A 26,056-nucleotide genomic window follows, 5' to 3' on the forward strand; every position below is an offset into this window, starting at 1 on the left:
TCATGATTCTGTGTATTTATTCTGTACACTGTATAATGCACAGATACAGCTTTAGTGCTGCCATAACGGTTACATTCACAGTCAAAATGGTGCTCAATATGAATGAAATCGAAATGAAAAAACATACAAGAGATGTTTTAAACATTGTTATTATTGCCAAACATTCGAACAACAGCACAATTACATATATGAGACAACATGAAACAACATAGTAAAAAGTTTACATAGTAAAACTCTTCAGAGAAAATAAAGAAACAGTAACATTTATACATTATATAACATGTATACATTAACTTAGTAAGAAAGTCATGTTCATGCCTGAAAGCTAAACAATGTTGATGTTTAGCTGCTGTATACAACACAATGACTGACAGCTGTAGTGTAGCATCAGCAAATCTCACAATTCGTGTCTGTCTTTTGAAAATATTCTCTTACACAAAAATAGTACTATTCGAGAACAATCCCTTGAAGCTGCCTTCAATGAGAACAATAAATTTAATATTTTCATTAGTCAATTGGCACTTTATAGCAGTCTGTAGTCAAATAATCCATATCTCACTTAAAAGCCGTTAGTTTTAAATTTATATACGTTGGTAATCTTTAAAACAAGAATAAATGTTAAGTTTCTCAAGAAACCTTCATCCTTTTTGGTTACAGCAAACCGTAACAATCCCAACACAAAACAATACTTTATTGATTTGATTGCTTCAATTCTTCTCATTCTACATTAATTTGTGAAATGTAATCCGGTTTAACCAACGGCTGGTTTTCTTAAAAGATGCTACACTCAGGACCGGAGGACATACTTTAATGTCTGTCATAAAGGACTTGGGGATGGTGGGCTGTCAAATGTTTCTGAAGTGGGGCTTGAAGCTCAGAAAGGTATCAGTTCCACAGAAAGTCTCTTGCAAAGTCCTTTGTGAAGATGAAAGCACCATGAGCAGTGCTGTGAGGTTTCCGTGTGTAAGACATCAGCCCTGCAGGTCAAACGTCCTCAGACACTGGCTAGAGCAGCAGTACGCTACAAAACTTACTGTGGTTCTGTGGAAGAAAACAGAGAACATCTACTTAAAACAATTTGCACTTGTAACGTTCTCCCCTGGTTTCACAGACAAAGTTTAAGCTAGTCCCAGACTAAAATCCATGTTTGAGCTTTTTTAACTGAAGGCAACTTGCACTGACTGTTTTGAAAGGCGTTCTTTTCAAAGGCATGTTTATAAAAGCAACTTAAATGTCCTACTTGAACTAAGGCCTTATCCTGGTTTAATCTAAGCCCTGTCTGTGAAACCAGGCCAATGAGTTTCAAATTGAGTTTGTCCTTAATAAAACCTAAATCAAAACACTTGATATGTACAAACTTTCCAAACCTTGAATAAAAGAGAATGCAATAATTTGAGGTATATTATATGAAGTTTTGCATTAATCAGAATGTGCGTTTTTGTAAAGACGTGACCACACACAATTTTTTGAATCTTCAGAAATTAACTTAAAAAAATGTAGAACATTAGATGAAAACCCTCAGGTCCCTAGACTGGGTAAACCCAGCCCGATCTGCTGGCGATTTGATTACGCCCTGCAGCTCAGGCTGGAAACCTGTACATTTTTCTATCCTGCTTCTGTTACAAATCTGCGGGGAACAAACACAAACTGGCTTATCGACCTGGCGCGCTATTGGCCGGTTTAACACGATGACGCTAGAGAAGCGACCGTCAATCCAATTGACCTATAGCTAAGCCACGCCCCCTCCACTCACTCGGACAGTCAATCAACATTCGGTGACAGGCGCTATGGCAGCTGTCACAGTAGGAGACATTTCACAGGAGGCAATTGATGATTTTTGGAGACAGAAAGATTATAGAGATTATATTTTGTTAGAAAGTTGCCTAAAGTGTTGTGCTTCAATATGTAATTAATGGTTCATGATCAAATTAAATATGTACAGGTCTAAGTTGCATACGTTTCCAGGACAAGCCTTTTTTACCATCTTTACCAAGAGTACCTCTCCGTTAGTTTGGTGCTACAGTATTTACGTGAATCATTCAGCACAACATTGCTAACATTTGTTATCTCGATTATTTACAGATACGTTAATGAAACTAAGTGACATGATGCACAACGCAGCTAGAAGCTAACGTTAACGTTTTCTAATGTTAGGCTAACGTTACGTTAGATATGTTAAAGATAACGTTCAAATACGTTGTTGACTTATTGTAGAACAGATGTAGACATCCTTGTTTAATTTATCCAAATTTAGTTGGTGTTGTGGTCTACCGTATAACTGAATCCAAGACACTTATCTCGGTTGAGATGTGGCTTGGGAAAGGGTAAAAAATACACACCGTCGCCCAGACTCTCGGGATACCTAGTGTCGGAGTTGCATGTACCCCATGCACACCGTTTGACCATTTTAAACTTCAAATGACAAGAAAAAACATAAAAACGAATGAAAACTGACTAACTGCATTGCATTTCAATGGACGAGGATGCAGAGAATGTCCGAGTGTATTGGGTTAGCTATGCGCACTATGATTGGCTCATCGCGTTTGGGGGCGTGGCTTAGCCATAGGTCAATTCATTTTAACCTCTCGACGATGCTCAATGGCTTCCTTAGTTTAGCAAACAAATCGCTTGAGTTGGGGTAAATACCACTCACTTTCATGTTTTTTTTGCACAACCTGCAAAAATCGCTCGATGCCATTGCTGCTTCTGCAAACCGCTGATCAATGCTCCAAACTAACACGTTTCCTGCCTGGAGTTTTCGCATCGCTCTTCAAATGCAAAGTACGTCACCCATATCGTTGGTCTGATTGGCTGAAGGACTATCCAATTGAGATTTTTTGGTTGACCGCTAAAGCTTTTTTTTTTTAAAGCCAACAATAAAGCCAACATTTTTTTTGGAGATTTTGGTCCATATTTTCATGACAGCATCACGCAGCTGCTGCAGATTTGTCGGCTGCACATCCATGATGCGAATCTACCGTTCCAGCACATCCAAAAGGTGCTCTATTGCAGCGATTCCCAAACTGTGGTCCGCGGACCAATAGTGGTCCGTGAGGGTACTGCAGGTGGTCCGTGAAAAGGCAAAATAAAATATAAAATATTTTTTTACCTTAATTTTACCAGGAAATTCCCATAAAAAAATAAAAAGTAAAAAGAATATGTTGGCCTATATTTATATAAAATTTAAATTAAATTGTCAAGTTATTGTGTGATTACTAAAATAGGCTAGTGGCGCTCGGCCGTGCCGTTCAAGTTCGGTGCCGTTAGAACCACAACATGGATCGGTGGACAGCAACAGGTTCTCTGAAGAGAAAACATCATCCATCTCATTAGGTGAGCATTTATTTAGTTTGATTTTAATATAGGCCTATAGTAGACAGACAATTAAAAGAGGAAGGGAAAGATGTGGAGGGGGACAAAGGGGGATATTGCGTTCATATCGGGCTGGCAAATAGACTACAATGGCTTTTCCTCTTGACAACTTTCTTTTATTTTTAACCTGGAGTAACGTTAGGCCTACTGTGTTTTCATTAAATTTGTATAGGGCAGAGGCAAATATGTTCTCATTATCACATCACACGCATAGCCTTTATAGGCAGTTTATATGAAACGAAATGTCTATAAATGGAATTAATAATAACTTATTTTAATTTCCAGTTTCTTGATCTCGCGTTTCGGAAATGTTTTGCGGATGTGCTAAGTGGACAAACTCAAGCCTTCTTTTTGAGGACTTGTAAAACTCTGAAGATTAATAAAAAAGGTTTTGAAATGTTGACTATATCCTTGACTATATATAAGTGTTCTTATTACTATAACGTTATAGAATTCATACTCCATTGCTATGGAAATAAGCCCGTTGTTCAAATGAACCTGATTATGCCCTCGGGCGCTTGAGTAAATAAATATATGGCAGCCGTTGTGTGCAGTAAACTGTCTTTTAACAAGCCTGTTGTACTGATGTGAGCCCCTAAGGGGCCCAAAGCGTGCCTCACACACCATTATACAACAGTAGCATGAACCATTGATTCAAGGCAGGATGGATCCATGCTTTCACGTTGTTTATGACAAATTCTGACCCTACCATCTGAATGTTTTCCAATCTTCTATTGTCCAGTTTTGGTGAGCCTGTGTGAATTATAGCCTCAGTTTCCTGTTCTCAGCTGACAGGAGTGTCACCGGTGTGTGTCTTCTGATGCTGCAGCTCATCTGCTTTTGGTTTAACATGTGTGTTCAGAGACGCTCTTCTGCAGACCTTGGATTGTAAAGAGTGCTTATGAGTTACTGTTTCCTTTCTATCAGCTCGAACCAGTCTAGCCAAATATTGGTTGAACACTAATTTTTACACCCATTTTATTGTCTGCCAAACTAAAATTGGGTTAAACTTTATTTTAATGTGAAGTAGTCACATTGTACCTACTCAAATAAATACGGAGTAATATTAATTAACTACATGTACTTAATATAGAGTTAGGGTTTGGTTCAGGGTTAGTTACTTGTAATTAAATTATGCATAATTTACTGTTATTACTACAGTAAGTGCATGTAGTAACATGTAACTACGTCACCATAAAGTGTTACTGACAATTTTAAGCTTGATCACTTCAAAAAGTACACGCACACCTCTCCTGATAAAGCAACGCTCAGAAATTTAGCATTTAGGTTTAGAGATTTTTCAAAACCCCTAAGACTAAGAACAAGATTCTCACCTTACCAAAAACCAATACAGTATCAAAAACACAGTTCAAGAGCAACATTTAGCAAATTTCTGGCATGGCTAGTTCAAGTGAATCAATCTCACAGATGATGGTTTAAAATAATTTGTATGAGCTTTCATCACTGAGCACTCAAAATATAAGGGAGGTTATTTTACTCCCACAATATGCTTTCATAAGCATGTTGATGAAGTGATATTGAAACAGCGGTTCAATATACCAGGTTTCCTGGTATATTTTCACTAAATACACACAATACACGCTAACCTGATGACCTGCGATTGAAAACGTAGAGTATAAAAGGTGAAAAAGAAGCAAATGGAAAAGAATTCCCTTAAACAAATAGCTTCCCTCTCTTTCTTTCGACCAGCGCTGGTCTGCAAACGACCGTTGAACACTCAGGGTAAGAGGTAATTGGCGAGTGGATTAGATCTCTTAATGCACGTGAAGTAGCTGAGAGCAGCAGTCCAGCAGGCTGATTCGGTTACGCTACTGGATGTTGATACCAAAACCACAGCGTTGCATTACAGATGGAACATGACGGGTATCAGAGCAAGCACAGCTCAATTCAACCAATCAAACAAGCAGGAAGATAAGGAGATAGGGGAAGTGAGAGGGGTCAGAGAGTGTGTGTGTGTGTGTGTTCTGAATGCAAGATATGAGATGTATGAAAGAGCGTATGTTTTTGGTAAATGAATATGTACATTAACAGCAAATGCACATGCATTCTGGTATTTAATATTGAACATTTAATATTCAACAATGATATTGATCTGCCTGCACTGACACCGTTATATGAGAACTGAACTGAGCTGAACGATGACATCACGGTTTTCTCCAGAGTGGCTATATATATATATATATATATATATATATATATATATATATAAATTAACTAAATTAATAACTTTTTTACAAAAAAAATGAGCCGTCACTGAACTAACTTAAGCTTGACTATGACACTATTTTCTTCAGGAAACAAACTTTGTTGCATTATTTTCCTGTTATCACTGTAAAGCTGCTTTAAAACAATCTGTATTGTAAAAAGCGCTGTATAAAAAAAGGTGACTTGACTAATGACCTACTCAATCCCAGAATGCATGTGCATTTAAAGGGGGCATCCACTACCGTTCAAGTTTGGTACATTTCATTCTTTCCAAGGCTGCATTTATATGATGAAAGCAAAATACAGAAAAATCTTAATATTGTGAAATATTACTACAATTTAAAAGAATTCATTTCCATTTTAAAAGAACTGTTTCTGTTTTTATATATCCCTGTGGATTTTCAGCATCATTACTCCAGTCATCAGGGTCACATGATCCTTCAGAAATCATTCAGAAAACACTGAAGTACAGTGAGAGCGATTCAAAAGCATACAGAACCGCCTGCTCTCTAATCGCACTTGTGGTACTTCGAAGTCGAACACACACCTATATATACATTTTTAGAACCAGTATAACTAAAAGTGTTTAAAAAAACATTGCCTATGTTAGCTTTAATGTTAAGAATTTAATGTGAGTTGCAATATTTTGTATGACCTTTATAGCCATACTGAAAGTGACAATGGATAATTCACCTCAGATCTTGAAAATAAATGAAAGGAAACAAGAACGTTAAAAGTGTGAACAAACAAATGCATTCTATGACAAAGACTGTTTCAGTCATTCAGTATGTATTTTTAATTATCTTAAAATAGTCTAATATCTATGAATTTGATTATGTACTTTCGTTGCGAGTGCAGTCTACTTGCAGAGAGACTCCGCCCACACACTTATCCAATTGGCTATGATTTTCTATTGTATTTGTCACGTCTATTAGTCTTTAGTGCGGACAGACAAACTGCTTGTCACTGGAATCTTATCTTATTGTATCGCGTCTGCCAGCTTAGGACACGGTGTAAAGTGGAATTCCAAAACACACACTTGTGATACAATGTTACTACAGCATCAGTACCTTTTGTGCACCTCTGCAAGCACAGTCTCTCTGAGCGGGAACAGTTTGGTGTAGACGATGGTGAACATGGGCTGACTGCAGCGGTGACAGTGACCCAGAGGACACCGGACGACTTCCATCAGACTCTTGGGCAACAGGAACGGAGTCAGGAACTTCACATCTGCACATAAGACATGTTGTGCTGGTTTATCTACACTAAAAGAGCACAACAGCAGCAACATGGAGGGGTTTACAATACAGATGATGTTTTAGATAACGTGTTGCTGTGGCGCTGAATTACTACGACTTATGAAGCAGCGGCAGAAACTCAACAGAAACAAACAGCACGACCTTGTTTCTGCAATGATTTTCAGCATGTTTCCTACAACATCTGATATTTTTTTATGTGGCATTAGAAAGTGCTAAAAAGGATTGGATTCCAATCGGATATGCACAAAAATCCGATTTGGACTGACAGTCTGAACAAGACATGTTTTAGTGGTCAAAACATTTGATTGGAAAATGTGTAGGAACCCGATGCAATTGTCATAGGTTTGTTTGCGACTATTAAACTTACCGGTCCAGTTGTGGGCCGCATGTAGGACTCTGCATGCCAACTCTTCCAGAGGCAACACACTGTCAGTCTCGGAGCCGATGGCCTTCACTTCAGAGGGCAGAGGAACAGTCACATCTCCAAGAGTCAAGCAGAGCTGCTTCACGTCAGAGACCTGACCAGCTAGACCACATCTGTGCATGCATACAGATAAATATCCTTGTATGAACATCGACACATTAGACCAGGTGTCCGTCTGAAACAGCCAGGGATCAAATCACACCAAATATCATGAGAAGCAATATATAGCCATATCTGAACTGTGATACTTTTCCGACTTCAAATGTCAGAAAACGTATCGGTTACCTAACGTAACCTCGGTTCTCTCTAGAAGAGGGAACGAGTATTGCGTAACTTAGCTTACGCTACGGGAAAGATTAATCTTCTCAAGATATTGAAGCCAAAAAATTATCCTTAATTTTTGTGTTCATTGTCAACGCAGTGCAGCAGCTAGCAGACCTAGAGGAGGCTGTCTAGCGTGCTCATAGGCTGCCCTGCGGGAACTGCAGCAGCCTACCACTGAGCCCGACATGACGTCATGTCCAATGAAGGGCGCTCGCGCCTTTAGTGTCAAAGCCCGCCAGAATGGGCGTGGCTTAGCGTATATAAGCAGGGCTCGTAGGCTGTATTCTGTGGTTTTCATCGACTGAAGCGAAAAACGCCGTGGCGCAAGCACGACAGGTTACGCAATACTCGTTCCCTCTTCTAGAGAGAACCGAGGTTACATTAGGTAACTGATTCGTTCTCTTAGGACAGGTTCTCTCGTATTGCGTAAGTTAGCTTACGCTACGGGAACCCTTTGTCAACGCCGTGCGCGCCAAGCATCCACAATGAGTCCCACGGCTTTGCGGGGAACCCAAATAAGTGGGAAATAAGGTGGCCAGCAACGCTGGCCAGTACTTGTACATAAGCACTCATAGGGAATACAGAGCGGCGTCGCCGGTCTGTATAAGCATATAGCACATACCCAATAGTGCAGCTCAACCAGAAGAGCTAGTATACGTGAGAGTAGCCTGCGCACGAACATCTGTGGACAGAATGTACATCTCACTTAAACTGACAGAAGTTTTGCCTGCAGTGCGGGAACTTCTAGGTTATAAAACCTGACAAAGGTGGACGGGGAGGCCCAGCCTGCCGCCACACATATGTCGTGAATAGAAATTCCGCTGGACCATGCCCCGGAAGAGGCCATGTCTCTGGTGGAATGAGCCCTGATGCCCAGGGGGCATTGCAGACCTGTCGACGCGTAAGCGGCTGCTATAGCTCTACAATCCATCCGGATAGGCTTTGTTTCGAGGCAGCGAGACCATTGGTGCGCCCACCAACGAAACGAAAAGCTGCTCCGAGCGACTGAAAGGGGCGGAGCGCGCAGTTTAAATCCTCAGTGCCCTGAATGGGCAGAGGAGATTAACGTCGCTCTCATTATCGGATGAAAGCAGAGCCTATAGAGAAATGACCTGCGCTCTGAATGGAGTGCCAATCACTTTAGGAACATAACCGTGTCTAGGTTTGAGGATGACTTTTGAGTCATTTGGCCCGAACTCGAGACACGCGGTGCTGACAGACAGCGCGTGTAAGTCCCCCACACGTTTCACTGATGGTCCAGGTTTTTGTCAGTGCACCATTTGGAGAACACTGACCATTTAGATGCGTAAAGCTTTCTAGTAGAGGGAGCTCTAGACTGCGTGATCGTGTTCATCACTCCTACTGGCAGGGAAACGGGTAGCCGTTGATTACCCATGCGTGCAGAGACCAGCGCTCTGGATGGGGATGCCAGATCGAGCTGCGAGCTTGTGAGAGGAGATCCGTTCTCATCGGAATCGGCCACGGTGCTGTCAGTGACAGCACGTGTAAGTCCCCCACACGTTTCACTGATGACAGTGCTGTCAGGAAAACGGTATTGAGTGATAGGTACTTTAACTCCACGGAGTCTAGTGGTTCAAAGGGGAAAGCTTTCAGGGCCTCGAGGACCAATGAAAGATCCCACATAGGAACCGACGGGGGGCGCGGAGGGTTCATCCTTCTGGCTCCTCTGAGGAAGCGGATGACAAGCTCATTTTTCCCTAGCGACCGGCCGTGCGTCGACTCACCGAACGCTGCAACGGCCGCCACATAGACTTTGAGCGTGGATGGGGACCTCCCCTTATCCAACAGCTCTTGTAGGAAACTCAGCAGCCGCGAGACCCCACACGTCCGTGGGTCCAGGTTTTTGTCAGTGCACCATTTGGAGAACACTGACCATTTAGACGCGTAAAGCTTTCTAGTAGAGGGAGCTCTAGACTGCGTGATCGTGTTCATCACTCCTTCTGGCAGGGCAACGGGTACCCGTTGATTACCCATGCGTGCAGAGACCAGCGCTCTGGATGGGGATGCCAGATCGAGCCGCGAGCTTGTGAGAGGAGATCCGTTCTCATCGGAATCGGCCACGGGGCTGTCAGTGACGGGAACCAAGTCTGATTCTCCCAACGCGGGGCTATGAGGAGCACCGAGTGGCGCGTTTCCCTGATCCTCTTGATTACATACGGTAGCAGAGAGATCTGAGGGAAGGCATACAGAGGGCGGCTGGGCCAGACTTGGGCCAGCGCATCCTCGTTCTTCGAAAAGAACATTACATTGGGCAGTGAGCGTTGTCTTTTGACGCAAATAGGTCGACTTCCGCTTCGGCGAACAGAAGCCATAATTTCTGGACCGTTTGGGGGTGCAGGCACCATTCCCCTGGGGGAACGTTGTCCCTGGATAGTTTGTCTGGGCCGTCATTCAGGTGGCCTGGCACATGTACAGCTCTCAGCGAGCGCAGGTGATGCTGAGACCACGTGAGGAAGCGCTCTGTCAGATCGCAGAGGTTCCTGGATCTGACGCCGCAATGACGGTTCACGAAGGAAACCACTGACATGTTGTCTGATCAGACTAGAACATGGTGGTCCTGTATGAGCGGGAGGAAGCGCTTCAGCGAGTTCTCGACCGCTAACATTTCCAGACAGTTTATGTGAAGGAGCTTCTTCTGGTCTGACCACAGGCCAAAGACCGGTCTGCCCTCGAAGAGCGCACCCCAACCTGAGTTGGACGCATCTGTCGAGATGAGCTTTCAGTCCGAGACCGCTCCCATCATCACACCCCGCTGATACCAGCCGGTCGTTAACCAGGGCTGCAGAGCCGTAATACAGGTCTGAGTCACTCTGATTCGTTCACAGCCTGCAGCCCAAGGTCGGCGAGACGCACAAGTATTGAGCCAGCGTTGAAGCCGCCGCATGCGCAGTAAGCCTAGCTGAAGCACTGCTGCAGCTGATGCCATACAGCCCAGCATCCTCTGGAATGTCTTCAGAGGAATGATGCTGCCCTTCTGGAAAGACGCGGCTAGCTGTCAAACACGGCGCGCGCGCTGTGTCGATAAACGAGCCGTCATGGCCACAGAGTCCAGTTCTATCCCTAGACTGGGCAGTAATGAGCTCTTGGTCCAGTTGACCGTGAGACCCAAGCTCTCCATGTGACTGAGGAGCACAGTTCTGTGAGATAGCACTTCTGTCTCTGACTGTGCCGAATCAGCCAGTCGTCCAGATAGTTCATAATTCGCTGATTTCTCAAGGGGGCGAGAGCTGCGTCCATGTACTTCGCAAATGTACGGGGTGCCAGGGACAGGCCGAACGGCAGGACGGAGTATTGATAAACCTGACCGTCGAAGGCGAATCTCAAGAATGGCCTGTGACGGGGTATTATCTGAATCTGGAAATAGGCATCTTTCAGATCGAGAGAAATAAACCAGTCCCTCGGGCAAACGTGCGCGAGGATTTTTCTGGTTGTAAACACTTTGAACGGTCTTTTCATAAGCACCTTGTTCAAACATCTCAGATCTAAGATTGGTCTGAGGGCTCCGTCCTTCTTGCGTACGAGAAAATAAAGACTATAGAAGCCTGACTCGCTCAGAGAAGGCGGCACCAATTCTATGGCCCCTTTGCACAGCAGCTTCGCTATGTCTGCGTGAAGTAGATGTGTTACTTCTGCATTCACAGATGTCGCGGTCCGTGCTTGAAAGCGCGGAGGATGGCGAGCGAACTGTAGCGAATAGCTGTGCCTTATTGTGCTCAGCACCTATTCTGAAACCCCTGGAATGGCTTGCGTGTTCCTGGCCCAGGCAGAGAGCGCAGATCACATGGCGGTCTCCGTCGCTGAGCGGGGCTCTGCACGAGCCGCAGGAAGTGCGAGGCATCTTGAAAAAGACGCTCGCTGCTCTTTTACACAGTAAGTTTAGCAAGAAAAGGATACGTCGCCGGATAGCGTAGCTCGCACGGATGGCTGAAGGTGGCGAAGACGGCCGGCTTCTTCAGGCGCTGTCCTAAGCTGGCTTGTCGCTTCCTCGGCGGCGGCGGCTTCTCTCTAGATCCAGCGATGCGGAGAGCTTCGCTGAAGAGATGAAAAATCAGAGAATCCAGCCTACGAGCCCTGCTTATATACGCTAAGCCATGCCCATTCTGGCGGGCTTTGACACTGTGAAGGCGCGAGCGCCCTTCATTGGACGTGACGTCACGTCGGGCTCAGTGGTAGGCTGCTGCAGTTCCCGCAGGGCAGCCTATGAGCACGCTAGACAGCCTGCTCTAGGTCTGCTAGCTGCTGCACTGCGTTGACAATGGATACAAAAATTAAGGATCATTTTTTGGCTTCAATATCTCGAGAAGATGAATCTTTCCTGTAGCATAAGCTAACTTACGCAATACGAGAGAACCTCTCGTAAGAGAACTCTTTGATTTCCGCACCCAGACATTGTTACTGAAATGGTGCAGATTCTTGTGCCGGAGTCGTTGCTCAGCTGGAATATCTGAGAATCTCTCTTTGGAAAATGTGCAACGAAAGCAGCGGAGCGTGTTAAAAGTGGACGAGCCAGATTGAAGTTTATAGAAGAACTTTTTGTGAGATTTACCAAAGTGAATCTTGAGTTTTGATGTCTGTGTGAGGCAAGTAAACGCTTACATGTGTGAAAACAATCAATGTTGTTTACTTTCAGATGGATGGAAAATCTGACCAAAGACTCTACACACATTTTCCACTAGTTTCTGCTGCACCGTTTGTCCAGTAGCTGGGGTGCCACAATCTCAATAAGCTACACTTTGTTGAATGCCCATCTATAATTATGTCAAATCATATATTTCAGATTTAACCAGCCATAATGTCACATTAATACATAAAAAAAGGCATAAGGTAACAGAAAAAGGAAATTAACTCTTATTCTCTTCATCTATTTGTTTCTTTGTCTTTATTGTTTGGCTGGGAAAAATAACCTTTCTGTCAATTTAAACAAACTTTAAACTGGGGGGAAAATAAACTTACCGCTATATAGTATTGACAGAGAGTGAAACATCACCAAATACACTGTATAAAAGCCCCCGCTAAATCTGACATTTAGTATAATGGGTTTATGTAAAAGGTACACTTAAATAAAAATGTGTTATTATATTTTTAATGTTTCTAAATATTGTTTCTATATACAAATTTTCTATAAATTTTAGTTGTCAAATTCTTTAATTACGATTAATCGCATCTAACATAAAAGTTTGTGTATATGTGTGTGTGTGTGTGTGTATGTGTGTATATATATATATATATATATATATATATATATATACATACACACACACACACACAGACACACACACATATACTGTATATACACACACTCACCTAAAGGATTATTAGGAACACCTGTTCAATTTCTCATTAATGCACTTATCTAATCAACCAATCACGTGGCAGTTGCTTCAATGCATTTAGGGGTGTGGTCCTGGTCAAGACAATCTCCTGAACTCCAAACTGAATGTCAGAATGGGAAAGAAAGGTGATTTAAGCAATTTTGAGCGTGGCATGGTTGTTGGTGCCAGACGGGCCGGTCTGAATATTTCACAATCTGCTCAGTTACTGGGATTTTCACGCACAACCATTTCTAGGGTTTACAAAGAATGGTGTTTGATAGCATACTACAACGACAGAAGAGAGCTCACCCACTGCAGCCGATGACTTTGTTATAAAGATACGATGGGAGAGCCTTCAGATGAGTGTTGTTGTCCACAAAGACAAACTGCAGCTCCATGGAACGCCCCATATCTGACAGAAAAATAAAGCATCAGTATATCGGCAACAGCATCAGAAGATTCACCTGGTACTCGTGAAATATAGTCCTCTGGAGTCATAAAAGAGCTGTGTAACAGAAAACCTTCCCCTTAACTGTTGCTCTCAAAAATGAAAAAAATATTATTATACTGATTGGTTGAGTCCCGTTCAAAGCCACTCTACAAACATAAACCTATGACCTTATTACACCAGTATAATGTTATACAGTATTATTATTATAACCATTTTATAAATTGAATCTGTGGTTTACAGTGAATTTCTATTAGCTGTTCTAAATTCACTGTAAACCACAGCTTCATGAGTCTTATTGCTTTAATAACCTTTGGTCTGCTCCTCACATAAAGCATCATATGGCTTCAGTATGGAGTATTTGGACTGAATTTAGACTAACTAGACTATGGAAACTCTCATTCAAAAGTTTTTGGGGTGTGGTTTTTCAAAAGTTATGATCAACAACACTGCATTTTTATTTATACAATTTAAAACACATTTTTATTTCAATATAAATGTACTTTATTTCAGAATTTTCATCAGGCATTACTTCAGTCACATGATCCTTCAGAAATCATTCTAATATGCTGATTTGCTGCTGTGGTGGCAATTTTAATGATATTCATTGATCTTTAGTAAAATATAGATGATTCAAATAATGTCACATGTGTGTCTCTCACTTGTAGTGAGAGAAGATTCTGTTTATGTACCTGGGGAGGCAGAAGGGGGAGACACTCCAGAGAACAGACGAACAAGGACCTCTGACCTAGATGTCAGAAGGCCATTTGGTGCAGGGGAGCTTAGTGGGCCAACTAGTGACGTCTATGGAAAACTACTGGGAGGAAGGCTCTGGGGGGAAGAAGGCCTTGAAACTAAGATAAAAGCTAGTTCAGTCTGTCTGGGGGTGTGTCACTCTTCTGCACAGGGTAACAACTGTGTATTAGACTGCTCCTATTCTTGCAAGAATAAATACTTCTATTTTATATAATTTGACTCTGAGTGTCTCTTACGCAGTGATGTTTGTTTGAGATGAATTTTTGCCACAACAATTTTGGTGTCAGAGTGGGATTCCTTGGAAGTGCCTTCTGGACCTGAGAGCGGACGGTGTTTGGCCACCTGGACTGAGCAGTTCCAGCTCTACCTCGTAAATTTCAGAGAGAGGGGCCGACCGCTATCAGGGCCAGGAGAAACTCCACTGGAATCAATTGAAAGAACCCGGTGGCAACAGAAGCATCTCTGGTAAGAGACAGTTCAATTTATTTTCTTTTGGGTAAGTTAATTAAATTCAGTTTAATTGGGGAGAAGAGTGAAAGTGAACCATATTGGCTGAAGGCTGTTTCTGTGGTACGTAATCTGAGATTAATTGAGATCTATATAGATCAAGAAATTTCAAACAGATACGAGGGAAAATGATCTGAGATTAATTGAGGTCTGTAACAGAACAAGAAATTTCAAGCAGATAAATAATCTGGGATTAAGTGAGAACTGTAACAGATCAAGAGATTTCAAACAGATAGGTACCCTGAAAATTAGTTGTTCCACGACGGAGCAAATTGTTTTTAGGTACTGAGGCTAATTTGGGGGAACCAGAACAGTTTTTGGTAAACCTTAATTAGGAGGGCACTAATAGTGCAACCCGACCGATTTGGGTTAAAAGAAAGAATCGGGTCTGTTGGGGACGCCTAAACAGATTAGAGAAAACGCGCGTTGAAGAGAAATCCACAGGGAACTGAAAACAGCCAGTATGGGAAAATCTCAGAGTAAGCATGCCAAATTTGATACACCGGTTTTCTGTAGAACTAGGAAAGTATGGGGGGAAATGTATGTTTTAGATATTGAAGTAGGAAGAAGCAATAAGGCTGTCTGTGTGAAATAGAGGGAACTGTAAGTGAGACTTGGTGGAAGAGGGAAGTGAAAAAACAAAAAGGTGGTGTGTGAGACATGTGTGTGTGGGGTTTGTGCAAACAATCATGTACTGGTTAGATAATGAAGGAACTGGCATGTTTGAGAAAAGAAAGGAGAGGATAATGAAGGAACTGGCATGTAGGGAAAAGAAAGGAGAAATATAGTAGAAAACTATATGTGATGAAAATAGACATGGTCTGACAGAATTTATGGAAGTCAAATTAACTGTTTAAATGATATGAAAAGTTTTAGAATAAAATAAGGCATTGTATGATTGACAGGGATTAACATGATATGAAGAATGTTTTAAGCAGAATGGGGAACAATTCTAGATTTTGATAAAATAATGATTGAAATGATGATATATCTGCTTTATTTTATTAATGTTAAGAAAATAAGGGTATTGAAGCAAGTAGCTATAATGGTTGTCTGTGTAATTTACGGACTGAGTAATATAATCTGTTTTGGAGAAACAGTAGAGATAAGACTGAGACAATAATGATAATATTAAGTTGAATCTGCAGACTGACCATGTGATGGAAGGGAAAAGGCTTCAAACCAGTTGTAATGAAAATAATGATGTACAAATTGTTACACTTTATGAAGAGTAACTGAACAGTCCGGGAAAATAAATAAATAAATAAATAGTGAGACAGAAGAGAGCAAATGCTGTAAACAGCTCTGCTCTGAAGATCTCATTTTGAAGAGATTTGCAGATGATGTTTTGTAAAAGATAAGCTGGGATAACAGCAACAGTACTTGTAATTAGTGTTGTTGATGATAATACCAAATTAGTAAGGTAAAGACAGAAAACAAATTCGAATATTTTGAGCATTCTCTGTGCTGCTCATGAAATTATGTTCTGCCAATAATAATGATGAAGAGTATGAGTTGGCTATTGTGATTGAATCCGCCATTGGTGGATGGTCAAAGGAATACAGAGAACTGCTTATCAGTGGGTCTGTTTACATTCCTGAATGGGACACACACTGCTTCAAGGGTGTGCAGTTAAGTTGAAGCCCTTTGGAAGCTCACAGTGATCAAACTGCAAGGTGTCTGATGCTGTAGTTGAGGCTGACACACGAACCAACCAGATGACAGAGAGTGTCTTGATTGTGGTCAGCGGGACCATTTAACACGTGACACATTTCTGATAATAATGTGGGGTTGAAAATAGATCAGTGTTTAAATGACGACAGTGACAATTTTTGGTCTGAGAAATAAGAGATAAAAAAACAAGGTCAAAAGATTGAAGTCTTAAAGTGAATCCTTTTGTGACTCCAACAAATGTGAGTTGCAAAATATGTAAAGGTAATATAGAGAGACAGATCTCAAAGATGATTTATAATAACTGCACAAGATGCAGAGAAGCCTTGTCAAAATTAGTGTGAATCCTAATTGGAGATTGATAAACTCCAAGAGAAAACTTAAGTCAAATATTAAACTATGGTTGAGAACTTGACAATTAAAATTGAGATTGAGAAATGTGAAACGTTATTGAGAACTAGAATAATTATTTTTATGTAAGAACAAATAAGCAGAAGTAGTAGGCTACTGAATTAACAGTTGCTAAATGTAAAATGTGTTGAAAGGCATCTGATTAAACAAACAGCTTGAAAAGTTGACCATGAAAGAACTAGAAGCTGATGTTTTGCTTCCAAAAGATAAGTCTGCTATTGGCTGTAATGAAACAGTTCGCTTATCTAAATCTGATGTGTGCTGTGCCTGAAACTGCCAGTGCGACAGAGACTCAATCTGAGTGGAAATTTGTAATGTCTAAATTCCCTGAGGTGGGCAAAAGACAAATATAAATAATATGTTTATTTGAAACACATGTAATTTCTGGCAAAGATGCCTTAAGCTGGGCTAGAGTTAAAATATGGTAGATAAAGTCTGATGTTAAAAGTTTTATGAAAATGCAGTGTACCAGTCCTGAATGCCTCAGAGTCTCTCTCTGATTCAATGTCAGCTAAAAGCTGTTATCTGAGCCTGTGTCATAAGTAAAGCACAGTGTTTAAGTTGAAAATCATAGACATGGAGAGGTTAAAAGAAATCATTGCCGTTCAGAGGGCAATTTGTATTTGTAAATGGATTTAAGTAAAACTGAATGACTTTAAAGAAGTCTTTAAAATAATAATACAGACCTTAAACGATAGAGGTGACATTTTGATTAGCGTATTTTAGGACCAGTAACAACTTTGTCTCATTTAGTCTCCACCATTCAGGACCGATGGCTCCGGCTACAGATGAAGTACACTGAATGTACGGTTGTGATCTAAATTCACTGAGTATAATCTAAGCAGCTAGGTTTCTGCTTTTAAGATAGTTAATGGATTTAAGTGATTAAATACTGTTGTTATTGACCTGTCTCCCTGTGTGAACACTATTAGGCAATCCGAATGGCCCTGGTGACTCTTGAACGTGCCTTTCCTAAGCTCCAGAAAACAGCTGAGGTCTGTTGAAGAGAACTGATTGTGTGATTGGAAAGAGCGGTCACCAGTGGGCACGAGTGACCATCTCGATGACGGGTAAGACCTTCTTTGGCCAGACAGGGGGCAACCTAAGCCAGAGTGGATCACGTAAAGTCATTGGGCATCTCCTGAATGGAGGTGTGTTATGTGAGACAGGTATGAGGGTTGAGCAGGAGCTGTGAGGCCAGCAGCGTACTTATGCCGTTAAGGGGAGATGACGCGGTGACGAGTCACGGCATGACTCCCCAATAAAGCAAAGCTCCTCTATATATACCACTCGCCGGAAGAAACCGCATTAGTTGTATGGCTTGTTTTTTATTGTGACAAGCGTCTGCAAATATGCCAGGGGAAAACACCCTGATGGAGATTATAGATAAAGGGCTAACAGGAGTGGGCTTTCAAGAGCCAGCTGAGGCCATGAAGTGATTCCCATTAGTTGTTGTGGAGACAGTAGCAAACCTTCTTATGTACTGGTTTGCCTTATGGGCAAGGAAAAATCATAGTGTTGATTTTGAACTAATAGGTCTATGACATAGTTTTAACTCTTGAAGGTCGTTAGACATGGTGGTGGCTAAAGATGAAGACAGCTTTTGATTTAAGGAAAGTCTGGATGACAAAGGTGAATGGTCAAAGGTTATTGTAATGAATACAAATTTTGTCTAAGTTACAGCCTTAGGAGGCTGCTGGAAAAATTATTTGTTATAGTGAGAGAGACTGCCTGAGTTGGAGGAAGGGATGGTAACTGTGTCTGTCTTTCTGTTATCTGCCTGCTAGAGCAAGCTGAAGCAAAATAATGATAATGAAACAAAACAACCCAGCTGACTTGTGTAAAAATCAAATGAATAATGAACAGACGTGCTTTGAAAGTGGTTAAGATACCATGTAAAATTAGGTAGAAGCTACAGGAAAATGGGAAGTTTAAAATCTTATTTAAAATTTAAATCTTTTAGCAATAATATAAAGAAAAGGTTTGGTGTGTATATTGCGTCATTAACCTCTGGAATGAGTTTATCATTACAGATGGGTTAAGGCAAATGACACATTTTAAAGAAGCTGATAATTCTGATGAAGAGACAATACAGAACATGGGACAAGCTTTAAGTTGATTGGCCATCAAGCTCTGTCTGGTAGTAATACTTTTGTCATACATAATGTAGATTTGAAGATCAGTAAATTGGAATTGTGTAGTTGTAGATCACCATCTGGCATGGGCTGAGATAAATGAAAATGTTGTAGATTTGAGGGAAACAACAAAGTGACATATTGGCTAAGTCAACATGAAATTATCAAGAGAGCCCCTCACATTTATGATTATTGTGAACAAAGGGGGAGAAATGATTGACTGACATTGACCAAGTCTGCACAGCACGACCTCACCTGATAGGGAAAATTGATGACTTTGGAAATGTTTGTAGATGACTGACTTGAGAGACCAAACAACAGGCCTGAAAAGCAGAATACGCTGTGAGACTGAGGGCCGTTGCCTTTCAAATACTTCGATAAGAAGATGAGATTGTGGCTTTAAGTGAAGAATGTAATATTTTTGTTTCAGAGGCAGAGAAAGATGTCTGGAGGAAATTTGTCTGAAGGACAACGTTTGGGTTAGTGTTGATGGCAAACTTTATAAAAAACACTATGTTAAATGTTATGTTAAATTGATGCTCGAGTTGTGTCGTGCATCAAGAGGGAGATGGTATAACAATTGCCAAATATGGTTTATTAAGGGGTTTACATTTGCTGAATAAATGTTGGGAGAACACTAGGGGTAATTTGATAAAAGCCCTGAAAGAAGCCATTTTTTCTGCCTAACAAAATGGATGTCTGTGAGTGTGCCGCACACACCAATAACAAAGATTGTTTCAACAGGAAACGCCAGGGCATCGAAGGCCACGGGAGAACAGTAGACAAAAGAAACTACGTACTTTACTATCTGACAATAACCTCGAAATCTGTTTCTCTTTACAGAGAGCATGCAGGATTGGGAGACAGGGCAAAATGTGCCCACTAAAATAATGGTTATGGATGAATTTGGCTAACTGTCCTGGCCTGGGTTATTAGTGTGGCAGAAAGGTGCTACACCTGCGCAGCGCATAACTTAAAATTTTCCTTTTACAGAATGTCAGGAAGGATTGGATCAAACAGAACTAATTCTGTTCCAAATGTATAAATATTGTGTGGACATGAGGACAGGGGTTGAGTGTTTTTCAGGGTAAAAGGACCCCGAGTGCTATTAAGTGAGCAAGAAATTATCCGGAGATAATGTTTCAGGTTGTTGATTCCACAGGTCACACCAAAGGGGAGCGGTCAAGCGGTCACTAACAAAATACTTAAGGTCTCCATTCACAGGTGACAGTTCACTCCAGTGGGGGTGCGGTCGTGATTTAAGGGAAAACCTTATAAGGATCAGAAAATGGTTGGAGAGTGTGACACCTGGGTCCAAGCCTCTCACCTACACCAACAGGCCACAACCATCCCATAGTCCATGGGGCGAACGAGATGATCAACACGCCTGGAGGAGGATGTGAACCAACTAATGGTTTAAGAATGTGGTTTTGTGATTATTTTGAGGATTTGATTCGATTAAATCAAAATAGGGCTTAGTATTGATATACACTAGATCAAAAGATTTGATTGGTTACTTATTCATTAGGAAATATTTAAGGAAAATGTTTTTGGGAAGAGAAGATCTATTAATTAATGTAAATTATAGGGATAATTGTTGAAGCTTATTAAGTAGAACCACAGCATGTTTGAATTAAAAGTTAAAGGTAAAAGAACACGGAACGTCCGTGGGGCGAACGAGATGATCAACACAACTGATGGTTTAAGTTTAACAGAAGAATCTGTTTTTGTGATGATTTTGTTTGATTGAATCAAACTAGGTATTGATTTGATTGTAAATGTAGAAAATATATTGATTGTGTCCGTAATGGAAATATTAGAGTTAATTTTGAACAACTACATTGGTTAAAAGAATGGATAAAAAAAATATAAAACCTTTTCTGGATAGATTTTATTAAATATGGTGTTAAATAGAGCTTACTAAGTAAAACCATTGGCTGAATCGAGTTAAAAGTTAAGAAAATATGGTTAGGAAAATGGAGGCGATGTATGGAAATGGGCGTGGACTGATGGTAAATAGATAAGATTGGTTAATCTTTGGGGGGTTGGGGGTACTGTACTACCAATTTCAGCGATAGGATTATTAATATTGTTATGTTTACCATGCATTATAGTGTGTTTCCAGCTCAGTACAGAGACTGGTTAAAGCTGGGAGTCTGTTCAATTGGATGAACAAAATATGATGATACAAGTAGTGGGAGCTACTGTGACATGTGTTAAATTGATGTGTTTCCTACTTAAACTATACACTATTTCTTGTTTATACTGAGGTGACTGAGGGTCCGACCTAGGTCGGGAGTGCAATAACAGTGCTTATTCATTCAGCCCGGCTGCAGATAAAGTCTTTACTTGCTTGCTAATACTTAAGGGACTATCCCCACAAAAACAGCCTAAGCTTTTTACTTTTCCAAATGTTATTTCACAAATGTTTAAGAGAGTGGTCAGTGAAAACCAGAGATGAAGAGTATAAGTGTGATGATATGACTTAAAATTTGTCTTATTGTTTATTATTGTGATTATGGGTAATCATAATGATAAAAAGTGAGGAGTTGTGGTGGCAATTTTAATGATATTCATTGATCTTTAGTAAAATATAGATGATTCAAATAATGTCACATGTGTGTCTCTCACTTGTAGTGAGAGAAGATTCTGTTTATGTACCTGGGGAGGCAGAAGGGGGAGACACTCCAGAGAACAGACGAACAAGGACCTCTGACCTAGATGTCAGAAGGCCATTTGGTGCAGGGGAGCTTAGTGGGCCAACTAGTGACGTCTATGGAAAACTACTGGGAGGAAGGCTCTGGGGGGAAGAAGGCCTTGAAACTAAGATAAAAGCTAGTTCAGTCTGTCTGGGGGTGTGTCACTCTTCTGCACAGGGTAACAACTGTGTATTAGACTGCTCCTATTCTTGCAAGAATAAATACTTCTATTTTATATAATTTGACTCTGAGTGTCTCTTACGCAGTGATGTTTGTTTGAGATGAATTTTTGCCACAACACTGCTGAAGACAATTCTTATTCTTAATTTTTTATATATAAATTTTTTATATATTCTTAATTTTATTTATAAAAGAATAGCATTTTATTTGAAACAGAAATCTTTTGTAACGGGTTTTACTGTCACTTTGGATTAATTTCCATCCTTTCTAAAATAAAGGTATTCATTTCTTTTCAAAACAACTGACCCCAAACTTTTGAACGTTAGTGAAACTTGAATGAACTGTTTCTATGGGTCTGCCGAATGCACAAACGTCTTGATCTGCTCACCCAGGGGCAGTGACGTCAGGCAGTTGGCAGCCATGGAGAGCTCATTGAGGTCAGGCAGAAGACAGAGCTGGCGAGGAAGGCACTGCAGCATGTTTCGGTCTGCTGTCAAACACTGCAGAGACAGACACTGGTGCAGACGCTCTGGAAGAGTCCTCAGGAGGTTCATGGAGACGTCCAGAGTCTCCAGCTCTCGGAGATCTCCCAGCTCTACCAATACAAGTCAGCATACATTTATGTTCAAATTGGCATGAAACAGAAGCTGCGGTTGTCTTTTCTTCCCTATTATGACTTACATCGGAGTGAAATGGCTTCTCGAACGAACAAACAAACAAACAAAAACAAAAATGTAGGACAGGAGTTGATTTTGTCTATGGGGAACTGAGTGGATTGTTGTGGTTTGCTATTGGTGGATCTCATGTGAGTGACAGGTAGCCCCACCCTCACGCCAGTAAACACATCATTAGAGAAGAGATGTAGTTGCAAGAGGGAGAGGAAGTTATTTTGATTAAAGATTACAAGGGCACATGAATTAAAAAAAATAATGATGTGCATGCACAGATAAATCATTCATAATAAATACTTCAATATTCCATAAAAATTCTGAATTGTCTATTTTTCCATGCTGACTGTAAAGTTTCAAGTAAGAGTAATAACAGGCTATTATAACTAGGGCTGTCAAAATTAACACGTTAACGCATGCGATTATGTTTTACAGTTTAACTGAATTTTTTTTTAAAGCAATTTACGCAGCATCCATTTTTCCCCTGTCATCTTTTAGCTATCGTTACATTATATGATAATGCTCTTATTCATATATCCATGCTCGAAAAGTGAATAAATGGATTATAATTTAGTACCATAAAATCCCTTAAAAATAAAAAATATTAAATAAAAAGACTTTATCGAACTAAAATATAGTACAATCATTTCATTGAAATAAAAGAAATTAATTTTTGATCAACACGTGAAGGCTTAATCAATCAGAGAACAAATGAAACAGAGAAAAATAACTGCTCTTGACTGAATACATTTTGTAGCTTTAATAAAACTTAAACTACATTTCATTTTTAATTTATGCAGTTTTTAAGACTTTGAAGAATTTGATATCTTAATTCAATTTCTGTATATTTCCTATCTGTTAGATCAAATATTTAAAATATACTGTCTTTATATTGTTTCTACAATCATTTGGAGATTAAATGTGAAATTATTACAACATAAAAATATAATAAAAACTTTAATGTTAAGCGTGATTAATTACAGAAAAATATAATCGATTAACAGCACTAATTATAACCACAGGGAGTGTCTTTATGGCTTCTTCTGGAAAAAAATACAAAATGATACATTATGTAATACTGGAAAAAAGAACTATAATTGTGTAAATACAAAAATCACACTTCTTTCAAACATGTGTGCAATGCATGTCACTAGATTAAATATGCTTGAAACGGTTGTAAAGATTCACTGTAAAACACTTACTTTGGAACAATTCACATATGATAAATTAAAGCCATGAACAGTCTCGGCTTCAGATGTAACATTACCCAATTAAAATGGAAAAGAACAATAAAAAAACTGCTATAAAACAACTGCGTGTTTTGAAGCAAAGTATTTAAAGAGAGTGTCAAAGAGCTTATTCATTTTCCCACAGTCTCTTTAAGAAGTTTTACTCCTCAGAACCATTAAGTGTCATGCTGAGCACAAAAATCTCTTCATTAAATGAAGTTTAATAACTGCAACATGTACTGAAGTTTAAAAGCTTCTGGTGATGCAGGGTCCTCATACTCCGCTGGTGAGCGAAGAAATTATTTGATGCAGTTAAAGCTGCTCAATTACACAAGAAAAAATATCTTGTATTAGAAATAATGTCCATGACAGAATAAAGGGGCTGTTTACCTGGAAACAATTTCAATTACAAAGTTCATTGTGCAAATTATGCATTCTTCTCAATTTTCTGCAATTAATTCAGCTCGAATCACTTAAAACAAAGACTTCATTCAACTTTTGGAATATTTTAGGTTAAATGCAAAATGCATGTATTTCTATGTAATATTATTTTAATGCTGGGTAGCACAGGTAAAGCAATAAAACTAAATTTACAGCAATTAATGTTTTTGTTTAAAATGATTATTATTAGATCTTTCTATGCATAGAGGAATTGATAATCACAATAATCAGTTGCTGCCGCTCAATCATTCTCAGTGTTTTAGATAAATGCTGATAAATGTGCACGACTCACCTTGCGGGAGGAATTTCAGCTGATTGTTGGCCAATCGCAGGTGTCGTAATGAGCGCAGTTGACCAATCTCTGGGCAGATGAGTTGAAGAGCGTTGTCACTCAGATCCAGTGACTGCAGCTTCACAAGGTTGCCAATTGCTGGAACAACAACAACAACAACATGTACCATGCAATGCATCTAAATACTGATGAATATAATTATCAAATTAAATTACCTTGAGGAATTATTGCAATACTGTTTGAGTGCAGGTATCTTTTAAAAAAAAAAGAGAGAGAGAGAAAAAAAAAAAGTTGTGGGATTACATTTCATAATCTCGTTTTTCATCAGATGTAACTAAAATAATTGAATTCAACCAAACTCTTTGCCCATCTAGTTATTTATGTATGGGTGGTAAAACATCACAATGACTCAGGGACATCTACTGGGCAACAGTAATATTACAGTTGTACAAAAATTACTGTCCATTGTTATAATAACAGCATAAACCAAAGTCACAAGAGTATAACAAAGATAAATACTCACAATTCAATCAGGTTGGGAAGCTTCTGAGCCAGATTCTCTGGCTGACAGGAGAAAAACAGTATTAGGATAATATAGGCAAATATATAATTACAATATTTCAATACAGGGCTAAATCAAAACTGAAGACTAACAGCGCTGGGACTGAGATCTTACAAGGGATGTGAGGGAGTTTCTCTTCATGAAGAGACGCTCCAGGAACTGCATCCCTTCATCTCTGAGGAGCTCGACAGGGAAGTTGTTGAGGTTTCTGTAGTTCAGGAAAAGATTCTTGTGTCGCTCTTGTTTGGCCATAAAAATTGCTGCATGAAGTTCAGCGGCCATGGCTGTGAGAACCGTCTTTGGTTGAGAGAGTTTTTCCCTCTTTCAACTTCTACTTTTCTAATCTGAAAAAAAAAAAGATTAAAATAAGCAAGTAAATCAATCATGTTGATAATCAGTCATATTCACCCCAAAATCAAATGACAGATATAATGAATTAAATTAAATAATAATAGTATTAGTAGTAGTAACGTTAGTAATATTGGATCCCTCACTATTCTTCTTATTGATTTTAATGGACCAAAGATAATGTAGAAAATTTGCAATACAAAATGCTTAGTAAAACCCTCACAGACATATAAAGTTACTTATGAACTGATGTTTACTAGTAACGTTAGCTATAAAAGCATTATGTAATGTCAAATACCAAATGACGTTACACTTGATGCAATACTGTACTGTACTGTGCTGTGCTGTTAGTCAGTCTGATAACACACGAGTGTAAATATAAACGTAACGTAAGTCTCTGCAGAAACCTAACTTAATCATAATAATTGCTGGCCAGCACTTTGAATGCGTGAAAAATAAAATTGACATATGAAATACACAAAACAGCAATAGCAGCTAATTATCATTGCAACTAACATTACATCCCTGTAGTAATGAAGTGGAAATGGTCCCTGTTTAAAACCTCTGGAGTTGTTTTTGCGCCGCACTGGCTCTTCCGTCTGAGAGAAAACGCGTCACTGGATATAGACGGAGAGCATCATGGGTAATGTAGTTTTACTTACATCAAAAGCCGCTAAAGACACATCCAATGTAATGTAATATCTTTACTATACAAATATTTTACTATAAAAGTTATTTTACTTAAGAGAAATGTCAAAATAGCCATTTATA

General features: G+C 39.8%; 1 protein-coding gene across 3 annotated transcripts; it reads right to left on the reverse strand.

Annotated features, from left to right (window-relative positions):
- On the reverse strand, nt 1-25,901 carry lrrc28 (leucine rich repeat containing 28). Of its 3 annotated transcripts, none has more exons than XM_077228045.1 (10): nt 25,802-25,901; nt 25,052-25,281; nt 24,899-24,939; nt 24,591-24,628; nt 24,376-24,513; nt 22,134-22,340; nt 13,248-13,350; nt 7,225-7,394; nt 6,669-6,828; nt 1-1,041 (listed from the first exon to the last, which is right to left on the reverse strand). In XM_077228045.1, exons 2-10 carry the CDS (start codon nt 25,217-25,219, stop codon nt 972-974), a joined length of 1,095 nt encoding a protein of 364 aa, XP_077084160.1. In that variant the 5' UTR covers nt 25,220-25,281; nt 25,802-25,901; the 3' UTR covers nt 1-971. The 3 variants fall into 3 exon arrangements, with proteins under 3 accessions (XP_077084160.1, XP_077084162.1, XP_077084161.1); XM_077228047.1 differs by having other exon boundaries at nt 25,848-25,887; XM_077228046.1 differs by having other exon boundaries at nt 25,807-25,873.
- Between the last annotated feature and the right edge of the window lie 155 nt (nt 25,902-26,056).

The sequence above is a fragment of the Siphateles boraxobius genome, unplaced genomic scaffold (genome assembly GCF_051911475.1).
Source record: "Siphateles boraxobius isolate OS27281-9 unplaced genomic scaffold, OSU_SipBor_1 130, whole genome shotgun sequence".
Classification (NCBI taxonomy): domain Eukaryota; kingdom Metazoa; phylum Chordata; class Actinopteri; order Cypriniformes; family Leuciscidae; genus Siphateles; species Siphateles boraxobius.